This window comes from Haliotis rubra, unplaced genomic scaffold, assembly GCF_003918875.1.
Source record: "Haliotis rubra isolate DU_JTF1 unplaced genomic scaffold, ASM391887v1 Scf393, whole genome shotgun sequence".
Taxonomy (NCBI): domain Eukaryota; kingdom Metazoa; phylum Mollusca; class Gastropoda; order Lepetellida; family Haliotidae; genus Haliotis; species Haliotis rubra.
The window spans coordinates 826,870-840,773 of record NW_025767072.1 but is presented as its reverse complement, the minus strand read 5'-3'; the positions used below and the strand labels follow the sequence as shown (position 1 = coordinate 840,773).

Below are 13,904 nucleotides of genomic sequence, written 5' to 3'. Positions count from 1 at the left end.
GCCATATTGTCCTTTTGAAATTCCAGTAAATAATGTTCCCATTACGTGAAGCAGTAAACACGTCAGACTCCTCTCGCGGGGCCTTGAAGCCTTCTCTCATGACACTTAGGTGTCTGTAGTTGCGCAATGATTACCAGTAATAGCCTTTGTTCGGCTCAGATATCAAGGAGATGATATCACGTCGTTTGAATTGATTTAATTACCATAGCTACTGCCTGTCCGCGAGTATCGAACTCAACTAAAACGTTTTGAGTAAAATGATAATGTTCACTCACCTGACGCTGCCCGGAAAGGAAAGGGGCGTGTATAACTGAGGTCAGGACTAACAAGGTGCTCCTGGCTGCAGGTGCGTGGGCCAGACATAAATCACTTAAGGGACCTCGGAACACAATAAGATTTACACATTTTGATAGGAACAATTAAATATATTATACCAAAACTACACTTATATTACATATGAGAATAGATATTTAGTGTCAAGAAAAGATAAAATAATATCCCTTTCATACCTGCATATATTCAAGTAGGTCTACTAAAAACAACGAAGATTCGGATTAGAATTGATCTTCAGTAACCCATGCTTGTCGTAAGAGGCGACTAACGGGATCGGGTGGTCAGGCTCGCTGACTGGGTTGACATGTCATCGTATCAGAATTGCGTAGGGCCCATTTCCCACGAAAATGGGATTGGGGTGAGATCTTTTTGGCCTCATTCCCCGTGAAGATCCTGGTTAGAATTGTTCTTCAGCAGCCCGTTTGTGTGGTTCAGTCTGCGAATTGAGAGGTCCGGACCCAGTTATGTCAAGACGGCGTTACATGGATGGAATATTGGTGAATCCGGTATTTTACAACACTCAACAACGTCCTACTGGGCACGGAAGACTCCATTAAACAGAGACGTCCAGCCCCGATTTACACGTTGTAAATAATGCCCTGTGATAACATATGATCTGTCTTTTTTTTTCTGAAGCAAATTGTGCTTTTGTCCTTCGGTCCCCTATTAGGGCTTTTGTTATATGAATTATAATTAGACAACAATCTTCGAACTGAAACCATTATGTGTGCGCTGAATTGGCATTAACGTATCTTGTAGCCAGACTCAGTGACTTGAATAATCACGTGACATTCACGCCCTTTATCATATACTCATGCCAATAATGGTTGTCACCCCCTTCAATTTTTTAATTGGAGAGGGGGTGTGGTGTGGGGTTGGGGTGGGGAGGGGGGTGACAACCATTATTGGCATGAGTATATTATCAATCACTGGATTGTCTGGTCAAGACTCGACTACATACAGGCAGCCGTCATTTTCACATAGAATAAATAATGCGGTGATGAAAACAAAACAAAAACCAATAACAACAAAATCAATTGATGTAATGTTCGATCATATGAGACGGTGGGGAAGCCTAGTGGTTAAAGCGCTCGCTCGTCACGCCGAAGTGTTTCTGGGTAAGCAGATTAATGGAAATGGGTTTCGAGTTACTGAACACAATTTAGCCAGTTGGTCCGAGCTTACTGTTTCCTTAACAATACCCACATGGGCACAATGTGTGAAGCCCATTTCTAGTGTACCCCGCCGTGATATTGCTGGAATATTGCTAAAAGTGGCTTAAAACCATACCCACTCACTCACTTAACAATACTACTCCATTCCTTCTGAAAGTAATTTTCTTGCAATTCCAGGAACCTTTGGAACAAATACAGAGACCACACCCCGTTCTCAAGGAACCATTGACATTTATCAAGGGTACAGATAATCTCTAAGAACTTTCAAATTGGAAATGACCTCTTTTAAGAGACAGGACGGGATTATTTTCAAAAGTGAAAAGTCATTTCACTTGTGAGGAAGAGGTGTTCAACCCTGAGGAGGCGCACTTCACGGCCGCTTCAATATGGCTGTGATTCTCTGAACCTCGGAGGTCTTACTTGACTTGATCTGAACATGAACAGTCGACAGAAGGAGGTCCTGGCCTGTGGCAGGTCACTGCTGGTCAGAAACATCATCTGGACGCCCCAACTTGCGACTCTCCTCAAGGAGCAGGGCCTGGTTACGGACTCTGTGCTAGCAGACATCGAGGTAAGAACAACCACCCCCTGAAATATATTGTTTCACATAGATTTAATACTTGTCCTGACTCAATTTTCAGATTTTCTTATTTCGGTTCGCTCCGCACCATGTTTTCGCTATTTTTACAATAGTCTCGCAATAGACAAATGCCTGTCTGTATAACCAACCTGTAGGTGTGTGGCCGTCTTCATGGCAACTGAACAACATAAACATGTTTGTGAGCCTCTCTCTTCAATGTCTTTCTGAACGACACACTTGTAGGTGGGTTTCTGGCTTCAATGGGTATCAGTCCAACCAACCCGGGGACGGTAGGTTAGCCAAGTGGTTAAAGCGTTCGCTCTCCACGTTGAAGACCTGGGTTCGATTCCCCACGTGGGTACAATGCGTGAAGCCCATTTCGGCAGTGGTGGAAATAACCCATTGCCCGACGTCCGAGTCCAGTGTTTTTTTTCTGTTGGGCAATCAAATTTGTATACAACACTGTACCGGTGTCCAGTTTACTTTCCAACGTTAATTATGTTGTTTATTTAAAAAGTCACCAAAAAAACGGCCGGTATAGTGGAAAAATTATCAGGGCAAGTGATTTTACTTGTGCCACTGTACCGGATCGTACACTAGCAATTTTAAAGTTATTTCCACCCCTGATTCGGGTGTTCCCCGCCGTGATATTGCTGGAATATTTCGGCTTGAAACTAAACTCACTCACTCGAACCCGCCCTAGGTGTCACTGTTACAGGTGTCTGTTTTATTTCATTGACAATCTGTTTAACTCCAGTACAGAATTGTCGTACGTCTGTTTAATATTAATGCGATGTTTGCGACTCCAATGCATGCAGGTCCAACCCTTCCGTTCTGTAGCAATGGTGATCCGTTCAAGTGCATGCAAGTCGTATGAGTATGGTTTCGATTACTGGCGATCTTTCGGGCAGAAGTGCGCGTAAGTCAGTGACTGTCATGTTTATTAACGATGGCCGTCAGTGGGCGACAGAAAGCCAACATGGTGTATTCAGAACCGATCACTTTATGAGACCCTGGCACGGAAGGAACCCATCTCGTCTTCTGGCCGCCGTTTACGGTTTCTGGCATTTGGGAATAATTAATGTACTTTCATCATTGTGGCAACAATGCTCCAGCTGCTGTTTGTGTGCACTTCATGTAGGCGGTACGTGCCGGAAGTTGTTGCCGCCACATACCGGAAGTACGGAATATTTCCGGTCCCGTTGACATGTTAGAGACACAGTTGGACATATCGTACTGGCATTTCTGATCACTCGTTCTACTCCGGCAGATCACGGAAATGTCCGAATACTGATGAATGATTGTGTAGGACATATCCCTCGGAATTATCTGACTCACTGATATGTGCTGGAATGGTAGCATACATGTTTAGGTAAATGGAGTTGTCACCCTTTGGTGTGACAGGAACCTGTGGTCGCGGGTCCAGACTCAGAATCGACCTAATATGTTTCTAGGCTTGTGAGCTAATATATCTGTGCTTCTGGTTCTCACCGAATTGGTAAATATCTGAGAATTTCACTTTAGAAAAGGTCTAATGAACTACACTTATTTCCAGTAACAGACAGAAGTTATTAACCTGTCTCGTAGATTTCTCCCAGCAACGGTGGAGAGAAGAGGTATCATATTTCAGATTAGGCGCCAAGACCTGGCTACATCCGCGTTGGTCTGTTATTTAATAACTTTGAAGCGTCAATGAAGAATGACGCTTTTATAAACAAATGTAGCTATTTTATTTAACTGTCGATAACTGTTAAAAATATTACGTAAATAATTTTGAAATGATACCCAAACTCTTGTATATCACATGTCTTTTTGTAATGTTAGCGTCATTTGTTATTTACTTGCTTTTAAGACATTGTATTCATTTGCTGCCAAACGGGGAGCGCAGAACGACATTGAAACGATCCAATTTTAGTGTAGTAAAACTTACTACAAGCTCAGTAAATGTACTATTGCATTTTTATAAGATTTTAGAAGAAGATTAGTAAATATGTATTCGTATAATTCACTACTAGAACCAGTAATTCTTTGGAGTTTGGTAATAATCTGTACTAGCTGACAAGTACATTTTAATAAACAACGGGGATAGGTCTATGGACGATATACAACTTCTTTATTTACAATATTTACGGTTTGTCGGTGTTAACACAGTTATAGAGCAAGTTATGTACAGTATGATAGGTAAAGCAGATTGGGCACATGCTGGCCGTATAGTGATCTGTTTGATAAAATATAATGTATTCAAGGGCGTAGCAACCATTCTGAAAAAAGGCCCGGGCTTGCACATGAATGTTAGAAAGGTTGGACAAGCCCTCAGTGCTATTTAAATATGAAGATTTGCAACCTATCGGACTTACACGATCAAATTGGCTTGCTACGCGCCTGGTATTGTACTTTTCATATTCGCCCAACAGTGTTAAAAATTTACAAAAAGAGTATTAAAATATAGTAAATTCTATAAACATCCCAGGACAGTAAACTTCATAGGGTTAGTGGACAGGCTGGAGGGTATATTGTTAGGCTAGTGTCGTATTAGATACTATGTAACATTCCTTAGATATCTGAGGATGATGGGAGCTGTAGATTTATGGGTATTGTACATTATTAAAGTATTGATAGGTAACAATGGTAAGATGTAACTTCACAGATATATTGTTCAGATTGACATACTGTTATTCTGTAGACGATGTCGTATTTCACTGATCATGTGTCAAGCATATATCAGAAACACTATGCGTATTATGTTTAATAATGATAAAACCTACATGTTTGGAGATACATGATTGTTATTCATTTATTCAGCTATATCAGGTCAAAGCCTGCCTGTATAAATGACCAAGTATGTATGCAGTGGTGTAAATATATTTGTCCGTCAAACAAAACATTTCAAAACAACGTCATTAACGACGTCAACACCATCACGGTCGTCGTGTACATATTTGTGGGCACGCCTCGGCCCACTGTGACGAACAATGTACATGCGTGACTGTTGTATATTCCAATTCTATTCGTGTTTGTGTTTTAATCAGATATATTAAAGACCTGCCCGCGGCCAGCCCAGACACAATGCATATCATATAACGCCCTTAGCGGGAGGGACTTGACAATGTCATTATGTTGTGTGATAGAATCTACGCAGGGAAGTACACCTATTAACGTTAGGGTGGTGAAGAGGGTTGACTTACTTGTCAGAGTGAACTAAAACGGGGATCGGGTGGGTGCAGGATGTGACGACAGGTGCGTGCTCATTATATTGATCACTGTTTATTGTTGTCAATAAACTGACTGTAATATAACTTGGATTTTGTTGACTGGTATATATTACTCTCGTCCAGTCACGTCGTCACGGGTTATGTGGTGTAATGTTTGGGTGTATGGTACCCGAGCCAGGGCCCACATAGGGGACCCTTTTATGATAGTGATGGTACCCGTTCACGATGCGCGTGTATGGTACTCTTGTATGATATCGTGTATGGTACCCGGATATGGTGTTCCAAATATGGTACCTGTGTATGCTACTAGTATATAGTACCCGCCTATAGTAGTCAGGTATGGTATAGCAATATGGCTACATCCTGGTGTTGTACTTGTGTGAGATACCCGTAAGACCTGTGTATGGTACCCACGAATGTATGGTACCGGATTACGACTTATGCTGAAGCGATCAACTGTTTAACCCGAACTGGTCAGTACTAGTCCCAACTGTTCAGAAAAATCCGAGACATGTAGTTATAGATGTGTCGGTGTACTTTGAATGTAGAGTGAGTGGTTTAGTGAGTGTGTGATTTTAGTTTTACGCCGCACTCAGCAATATTCCAGCTATATGGCGGCGGTCTGTAAATAATCGAGTCGGGACTAGACAATCTAGTGATCAACAGCATGAGCATCGATCTGCATAATTGGGAACCGATGACATGGGTCAACCAAGTCAGCCAGCCTGACCACCCGATCCCGTTAGTCGCCTCTTACGACAAACATGGGTTACTGAAGATTCATTCTAACCCGGACTTTCAGGGGTCTAGTGGTTTAGTGAGTGAGTGTTAATATCTCAGTAAAATATGTTCTAAAGATATCACAACAACAGTAAACATTTTGTCTGGAGCAGGCTAACCAGTAGAATTATCAACAACGCACCATCAGTCAAATCATGCAATACCAGTTTTTTACTTTAATTGACTTGTCTGCGCATGTGTCTGTGATGGGGCCACCGATGGTGAATGATACGTTTTTACTTGAGCGCACACCACATATCACCAAAATTTGATGGCGATTGTTAAACGCATGTTCAAGATGTAGTCGAAAAAGTACAATGAAATATGAAATATGCTTTTAGAAGATATTTGCGATTATGATGAACATGCTGTTTGTCGTTAGATTTACGTGATAGAAGGCGGAATGTTATGATTTACTGGCACATTACGCTCCGTGTTCTCAATATCTATAATGAGGATGAATGGTGATTGGATGGATACAATGGCTGGGTTAACAGTAGATAAGAATAACCGACTGACTCACCCAGAGGGGTACAACAAGTCACGGAAATATCTTTCTGGTCAAGAAGCGATCGGCATTTGTCGTAATCGTCGCTGTCATAATACTGATCACACCCAGTTTCCTCAGTTATTCGACCGCCTTAGTGGTGTAGTGGTTAGAGCGTTCGCCCGGAGAGCGGAAGGTCGCGGATTCGATCCCCGACCGCGTCATACCAAAAGACGTTAAAATATGGTACTTGTTGGTCCCTGCCTGGCGCTCAGCATTAATGGGTACAACAAGGACTGGTCGGCTCGGAGTCAGTATAATGTGTCTGAGTGGGGTATTCATGCTTCACTGCGGCATGGTATCTCAGTGGGCTAGCACTATAAAACCGGCTTAAGTCTGGGCTAGTACAAGCAGCCGCACATACACATATACACACGCATGCACGTCGTCATATGAGCGAAATATTCTCCAGCGCGACGTTAAACCCAATTTCACCTCACCTCACCTCACCTCACCTCACCTCACCTCAGTTACTCACTTCAACCTAAACATTGGGAGAGATTTATACATTGCTGGCTATGATATGATGTAATTATGCAGGCAGGTTAAAGGAGGTGGGGTTAAAGTTCGGAGGTTGATGGAGGTTATATCTGTTGTGGAGTGACAGGGTGTATTCGGGACAATTACTGATGTATATAATGTATATATAACGCCAGAGGCTGCAGAGATATAAGTTTATATCTCCCCAATCATTGTAATCCCCAGGGTTTGAGCTGTTTCTCTCACCAATAACACCTGACAGTCAAACAGTTTAACTGACATGACCAAACGTGATCATAAAGAACCGCAGGTGCGTGTCATTCATAAGAAAAAAATTATATGCCACGATGAATATGACATCTCATTCACGCCACCTGTCTCAATGTACCCTGTCAACAATGAACCGGATTTGTTTGTCTATAGTATAAATCATATCTTGCAACATCAGATATCGATTTACCTTAACTTTAGAATCACAGTACATCGATATATAATAGGAATTTCAGTTCAGACATGTACACGTACATAATATAGCTGGTGAATGTAAGCAAGAGCTAAACTCAATGATTACTTTAATGTTGTTCTTGGTTTTTTTTGTTTTGTTTAAGTTTTGTTTTTGTAATTTGTTTTTTGGGGGGTTATTTGGTTGCTGTGTTGGTTTGTTGTTGTTGTTTGTTTGGGTTTGTTTGTTTGGGTTTTGTTTTTTGTTTTTTTTTTGGGGGGGGGGTCGTTGGTTGTGTGCGTGTGTGCGCGCGCGTGCATGAGCGAGAGACACAGACATGCAGACACAGAAAAAGAGAGGGTAAAATAAGAATATGGAAGTGTTGTTCGCGCTTGAATAAACACTCCTGTCTTGAGAAGGTGAAAAAGAAATTGAATACTTTGAAGCATTATGCTGCACACACAATAGGTTTGTTGTAGTCGTTTGGATTTGAGAATTGGATTCATAACGTCTTCACTGATAGTAACGACATCTTCACTATCTGTAACTACGTCTTCATCGTTTTGTAACGACATCGTCACTGTCTGTAACTACGTCTTCATAGTTTCGTAACGAAATCGTCACTGTCTGCAACTACGTCTTCATCGTTTCGTAACGACATCTTCACTGTAACTACGTCTTCATCGTTTCGTAACGACATCGTCACTGTCTGCAACTACGTCTTCATCGTTTCGTAACGACATCGTCACTGTCTGCAACTACGTCTTCATCGTTTCGTAACGACATCGTCACTGTCTGTAACTACGTCTTCATAGTTTCGTAACGACATCTTCACTGACTGTAACTACGTCTTCATCGTTTCGTAACGACATCTTCACTGTATAACGACATCTTCACTGTCTGTAACTACATCTTCACTGTATAACGGCGTCTTCATTGTAAAACGACATCTTCACTGTATAACGCCATCTTCACTGTATAACGACGTCTTCACTGTATAACGACATCTTCACTGTATAACGACGTCTTCACAACTACGTTTTCACTGTATAACGACATCTTCACTGTATAACCACGTCTTCACTGTATAACGACGTCTTCACTGTTTGTTACTACGTCGCTGAATACCAGCTATGATATCGTTATGTTTTCACATCAGTGAAACATGCCTGTACATAAAACATCAAGTATAATAAGTTCAGTCTTCTGTTGAAGGGGCAGGCAGTTGCCCTATCACGTTGTGAAATTCACAGGTTGCCAGGATCTAAATGTCATTAAAACACTCGGATTAGTTTGATTCAGATCACAGTTCGATCATAATCTTTATTGAAGACATAACATTTATATCATGGCAACAAAGACCCGCTATTGTGTGGCACATTAGGAACCAGACGCCATTTGTAATACAATATCTGATCATATAATGCATTCATATTAGTCGATATATCACACACATAGCAGTAAATCAGAGCTAAGGTATGTGGAAAAGCCTTGCAACCCATGAAGACCTCCCGCCTGCTCACCTCATTCCCGTTGTAGGTCAGCTGTTCCCTATCTATACCACTCCCACACAGACCCCCCCCACCTCCCCATTGCCTGCACAGACCCCACGCCCCACCTCATATTCCCCTCTATCTATACCACTCCCACACAGACCCCACCCTCCCCATTGTCTACACTGACCCCCGCCCAACCTCATATTGACCCCTCTATCTATACCACTCCCACACAGACCACACCCTCCCCATTGCCTGCACTGACCCCGCCCCACCTCATATTGACCCCCTCTATCTATACCACTCCCACACAGACCCCACCCTCCCCATTGTCTACACCGACCCCCGCCCTGACTCATATTGACCCCCTCTATCTATACCACTCCCACACAGACCCCACCCTCCCCATTGTCTACCCTGACCCCTGCCCACCTCATATTGACCCGACCCGTGAAGATCCGGGGTAGAATAGGTCTTCAGCAACCCATGCTTGTCACAAAAGGCGACTATGCTTGTCGTAAGAGGCGACTAACGGGATCGGATGGTCAGGCTCGCTGACTTGGTTGACACATGTCATCGGTTCCCAATTGCGCAGATCGATGCTCATGCTGTTGATCACCGGATTGTCTGGTCCCGACTCGATTATTTACAGACCGCCGCCATATAGCTGGAATATTGCTGAGTGCGGCGTATCCACTATACACATCGCGACCCTCTAAAACCCCAAACCCGACACACGCACGCACGCACGCACGCACACACACACACACACCCCACCCCCACACCCCCAACTACTCGTCTCGCGCGACACCTCTTTCCCACGACGTGTCCGGACCCCCGAACCCCCGGACCTCCGTCCATCTAACCCTGAAACAATCATAGGTATAGCCCTTTATCTTAATCACTATAATTTATTACCCATAATTCCTCTCTGCACGTGCCCCATGTCTACATGCGGACGGACATAACAGCCAGACTGTCACATCAATTGTCTCCGATTATTTACCACACTTGATATTACATGAAAGTTACACACACTGACACCAATTCTTGTCCACTTACACAGAGACTGTGAGACAAGAGCTTGCCAAGTAGACTTCCCGGTCGTATTACACTAAATGGCACATAAATCGACTGTACACCTTGAATATGTTTATTGTATCGATCAAATTCAGTCTAATTGTTGAGTCAAATAGAAAGTCGAAGGCTCTGTAGTGGATCTCAAAAACCACAGAGTGTACATTTAATTGAATGTTCACCCCTGTTCCATTCTTACCCGTTATCACTTCAAGCAGTCTTAACTCATCAGTGTCTCAGCTCTGACTGTCTATGCTCACCAGTGTCTCAGCTCTGACTGTCTATGCTCACCAATGTCTCAAAATATTTTGGTTTGGAGAACGGTGTACAGGAGTTTAACGCATATATCGCAAAGTTTGCGTCTTATCGCACTCAGATATTTAGAAGTGAACCAGTGATTGATATTGTGAGCACCGATCCATGTCTTCCAGATACGATGCCCTGCAATCAACCAGGCCTGACCACCCGAGCCTTAGATTCGTATGACATACACAGATTGCTGGCGAACAGTTTTAAGCCGAAATCGCCGCTGGAGTTGTGTTAATATGTTCAAAAATAAATCAAGGGTCACGGTTAAATTACTCGAACCGATAAAGGCATGTTGAATTTATAACTTGCGTAAATAATCATTTAACATAAATACACACCAGCAATATGTTATTTTGGTAGACGAGATCAGAAGTAGGCCAGTGTCTCATGGATTTTGTTGAAAAAGTTTTGGGGAAGGGAACATATCTTGTTTTAATTTTTGTGAAGGATATAAATATATGAGAAAGAAAATTTCATTCTTATAAACCATATGTATACATGACCCTTTGGCCACGCTTCAAGCGCTTCGGGGTGAGGTGAGGTGAAATCGGGTTTAACGTCGAGCTTGAGAATATTTCGCTCATATGACGACCTGCATGCGTGTGTATGTGTATGTGCGGCTGCTTGTACTAGCCCAGACTGAAGCTGGTTTTATAGTGCTAGCCCACTGAGATACCATGCCGCAGTGAAGCATTAATACCCCACTCAGACACATTATACTGACTCCCGAGCCGACCAGTCCTTGTTGTACCCATTAATGCCGAGCGCCAGTCAGGGACCAACAAGTACCATATTTTAACGTCTTTTGGTATGACGCGGTTGGGGACCGAACCCGCGACCTTCCGCTCTCCGGGCGAACGCTCTAACCACTACTACATGGAGGCGGTCTTCAAGCGCTTCGAGATGAAACCAATCAGTGCATTGTAACAATGTTCATGTACTAATGAGATAGGCAAACCAAGATTATTAATGACAAACTAAACCAGGTCAGTTAAGAATTCTCCAGTTATTCTCGGAGTTGAGAATGTTTTACGCCACATTTAACACTCGGTTCTTTCCGGACAGCTAACGGAATTTCACGAGCACGCCACAACGACTACAGCAGTCACTAATGCAAATTCCCAACATGGACTGTCGTTTGTCGAGAATGTTGTTTCTCATTTGTAATTCCAAGGTGATTTACAGAGCACGTGTCTAGTTGATACCAATTCCCATTCAGCACGTGTTGTCACACAGATCTTGTATTACCCTGACTAAACATTAACCAAGGCTGCCAGCCATGTTCTGCATGTCGTGTCTAGACACGGCATAACGCTTGTGGTGGGCTGGGATATAATTACATGTTTCAATAAAATACGTAAACTGATTTATTCAGATAGGTGTCCACCATGTGTACACGTGCATGACAAAGATGGGTGTTGCAGTCCGATTTGTGTGCAGAGTTATGTCCCTTAGTTGTGTAAGGAACCGCTGATCAAGGATACGAATTCCAGTTTCGTCCAGATCTCGAACTGTCTTTCGAAAACATTGAAAATATAACAGAAACCAGACACAGTGAGTGAGTGAGTTTAGTTTTACGCCGCACTTAGCAATATTCCAGCTATGTGGTGGCGGTCTGTAAATAATCGAGTCTGGACCAGACAATCAAGTGATCAACAACGTGAGCATATTGGGAACCGATGACATGTGTCAACCAAGTCAGTGAGCCTGACCACCCGATCCCCTGAGTCGCCTCGTTGTTACAAGCATGGGTTACCGAAGATCAATTCTAACCCGGATCTTCACGGGTCTCAGACACAGTATTTCCTGATTTATTTGTTGTGGTTTAACGACTTTAAATGTAGACGGTCTGTAAATAATTTAATCTGGACCTGACGATCCTGTGATTGATATCATGAGCAACTGCCACGGCCTGGCACAGTGACACGCAATCATTCAAGTTGCCGAATCACACCACTCGATGCCACTTATATCCGTGCGTCAGAATGTGTTTACTTTACCCCCATTTATACCCTCGAACACGTATCATATCTGCAAAACATATCCATAAGTCAAAGGTGAAATTGCCAGGATATCAACTGTCGACTTATAGGCAATCAAAGCTTACGGCTCGCCTTAACCTGAGCGCGAGACAAACAGACTCAGACCTAGCTATAGCGAAATCCCAGCCCTTCAACGTGACACTACAGTCTTTGATCTCTCGACAAACAAACAGGAGGTAGATCTTCATGTCGTCCCTTGTAACCTACACATATACACCAGTGGTAGGACACGCCCTTCGAGGGATCAGCTGCATTGATCGGTGGTTGGGTGGGGCTGGGGATTAGGTGTAGGCGTGTTGCAGCATGTGCTGGGGGCGTGACTGGGATGTGGGGGACAGGTAGAGTAGTACGAGTGAGGGTGTGAGGTTTTCGGCGTGTTTAGTCATATTCAAATCGAAGATAGATGTTATAACCGTGGGCCCCATACACAAAACCCTGTGTGGAATCGAACTAGGTTTGGGGGAGATTGGCGAACGTTTTAACCACTGCACTATCCAGACGCTCCGAATGGGACAGTGTGATGGTTGGGGCAATAACTGCGACATTGGAATAGATACAAATCTGTCCTGTTTTCTTATGACATAATGTTTTAGGCGAACTAATAAACTAGTCCACTTTCAAGTCTCCCCTTCTACTTTCTCTTGTGATGCAGATTTGTTTTATATAAAAGATGATATGCTATCGCCAGTTTATGCCATTACTTAATTAGATCGAAAAACGATATTGGTTTGAATTATGATTCCACAAATTAAGGATACTCGTTTAAAACATGAATACCCTAAACTAATATTGGGGTTAACACTGGTCCCGGCAGCCTGATCGTTAGAGGTGATATAATGGATCGGGTGGTCAGCCCAGTGATGGCGTTGATTGTGGCTCTTAATATCAATCACTGGATTATCTGGTCTAAACTCTATTATTCACTGACCGCTGTCCTATATCTGAAATATTGCTGAGTATGCAAAAACAACAAAAATGCCGTACACATTAGAAGGTCATCGTACGACAACTAAACCTTATGAACTATTAGTTTAACCTTTCCTGGGGGTCCAGTTCCTTGTACTGGATAAAGAGATTGAAATAACAGATTAATGAACCATTCGTATACCTACTGTTTCACGTGTGGTTACCTGTTCAGGTATTTCAGTGAACGGAATAATTTGTTCCAACAAAGGATGCACGCTCGAGATTGTATTTTTGTTGGAATATAAAACTGTTTTAAGCTTCGTTGTTTGTACTGAGATTTCAGTGTACGGAATAACGCTGTAAAAACGTGTTCACCCAAGGGTATAAGATTTTGAATGGAATGGAATATATAGGACTGTAGGTTACGGTAACGTGACAAACGCTGAGGTTACGTGGCCGCCAGAAGGCACTGATAAATGGAAGATAATAATATATATATATATACATTGAAAGGTTTCATGTGTT

General features: G+C 42.8%; 1 protein-coding gene across 1 annotated transcript in view; it reads left to right on the top strand.

Moving 5' to 3' along the window:
- LOC124286849 (janus kinase and microtubule-interacting protein 3-like) overlaps nt 1–13,904 on the top strand; it is a 41,728-nt gene that overhangs the window by 13,928 nt on the left and 13,896 nt on the right. Inside the window, exon 2 of the mRNA XM_046723289.1 lies at nt 1,686–2,079. Coding sequence (XP_046579245.1) covers nt 1,945–2,079 — 135 coding nt within the window. The 5' untranslated portion in view covers nt 1,686–1,944. The remainder of the gene's footprint in view (nt 1–1,685; nt 2,080–13,904) is intronic.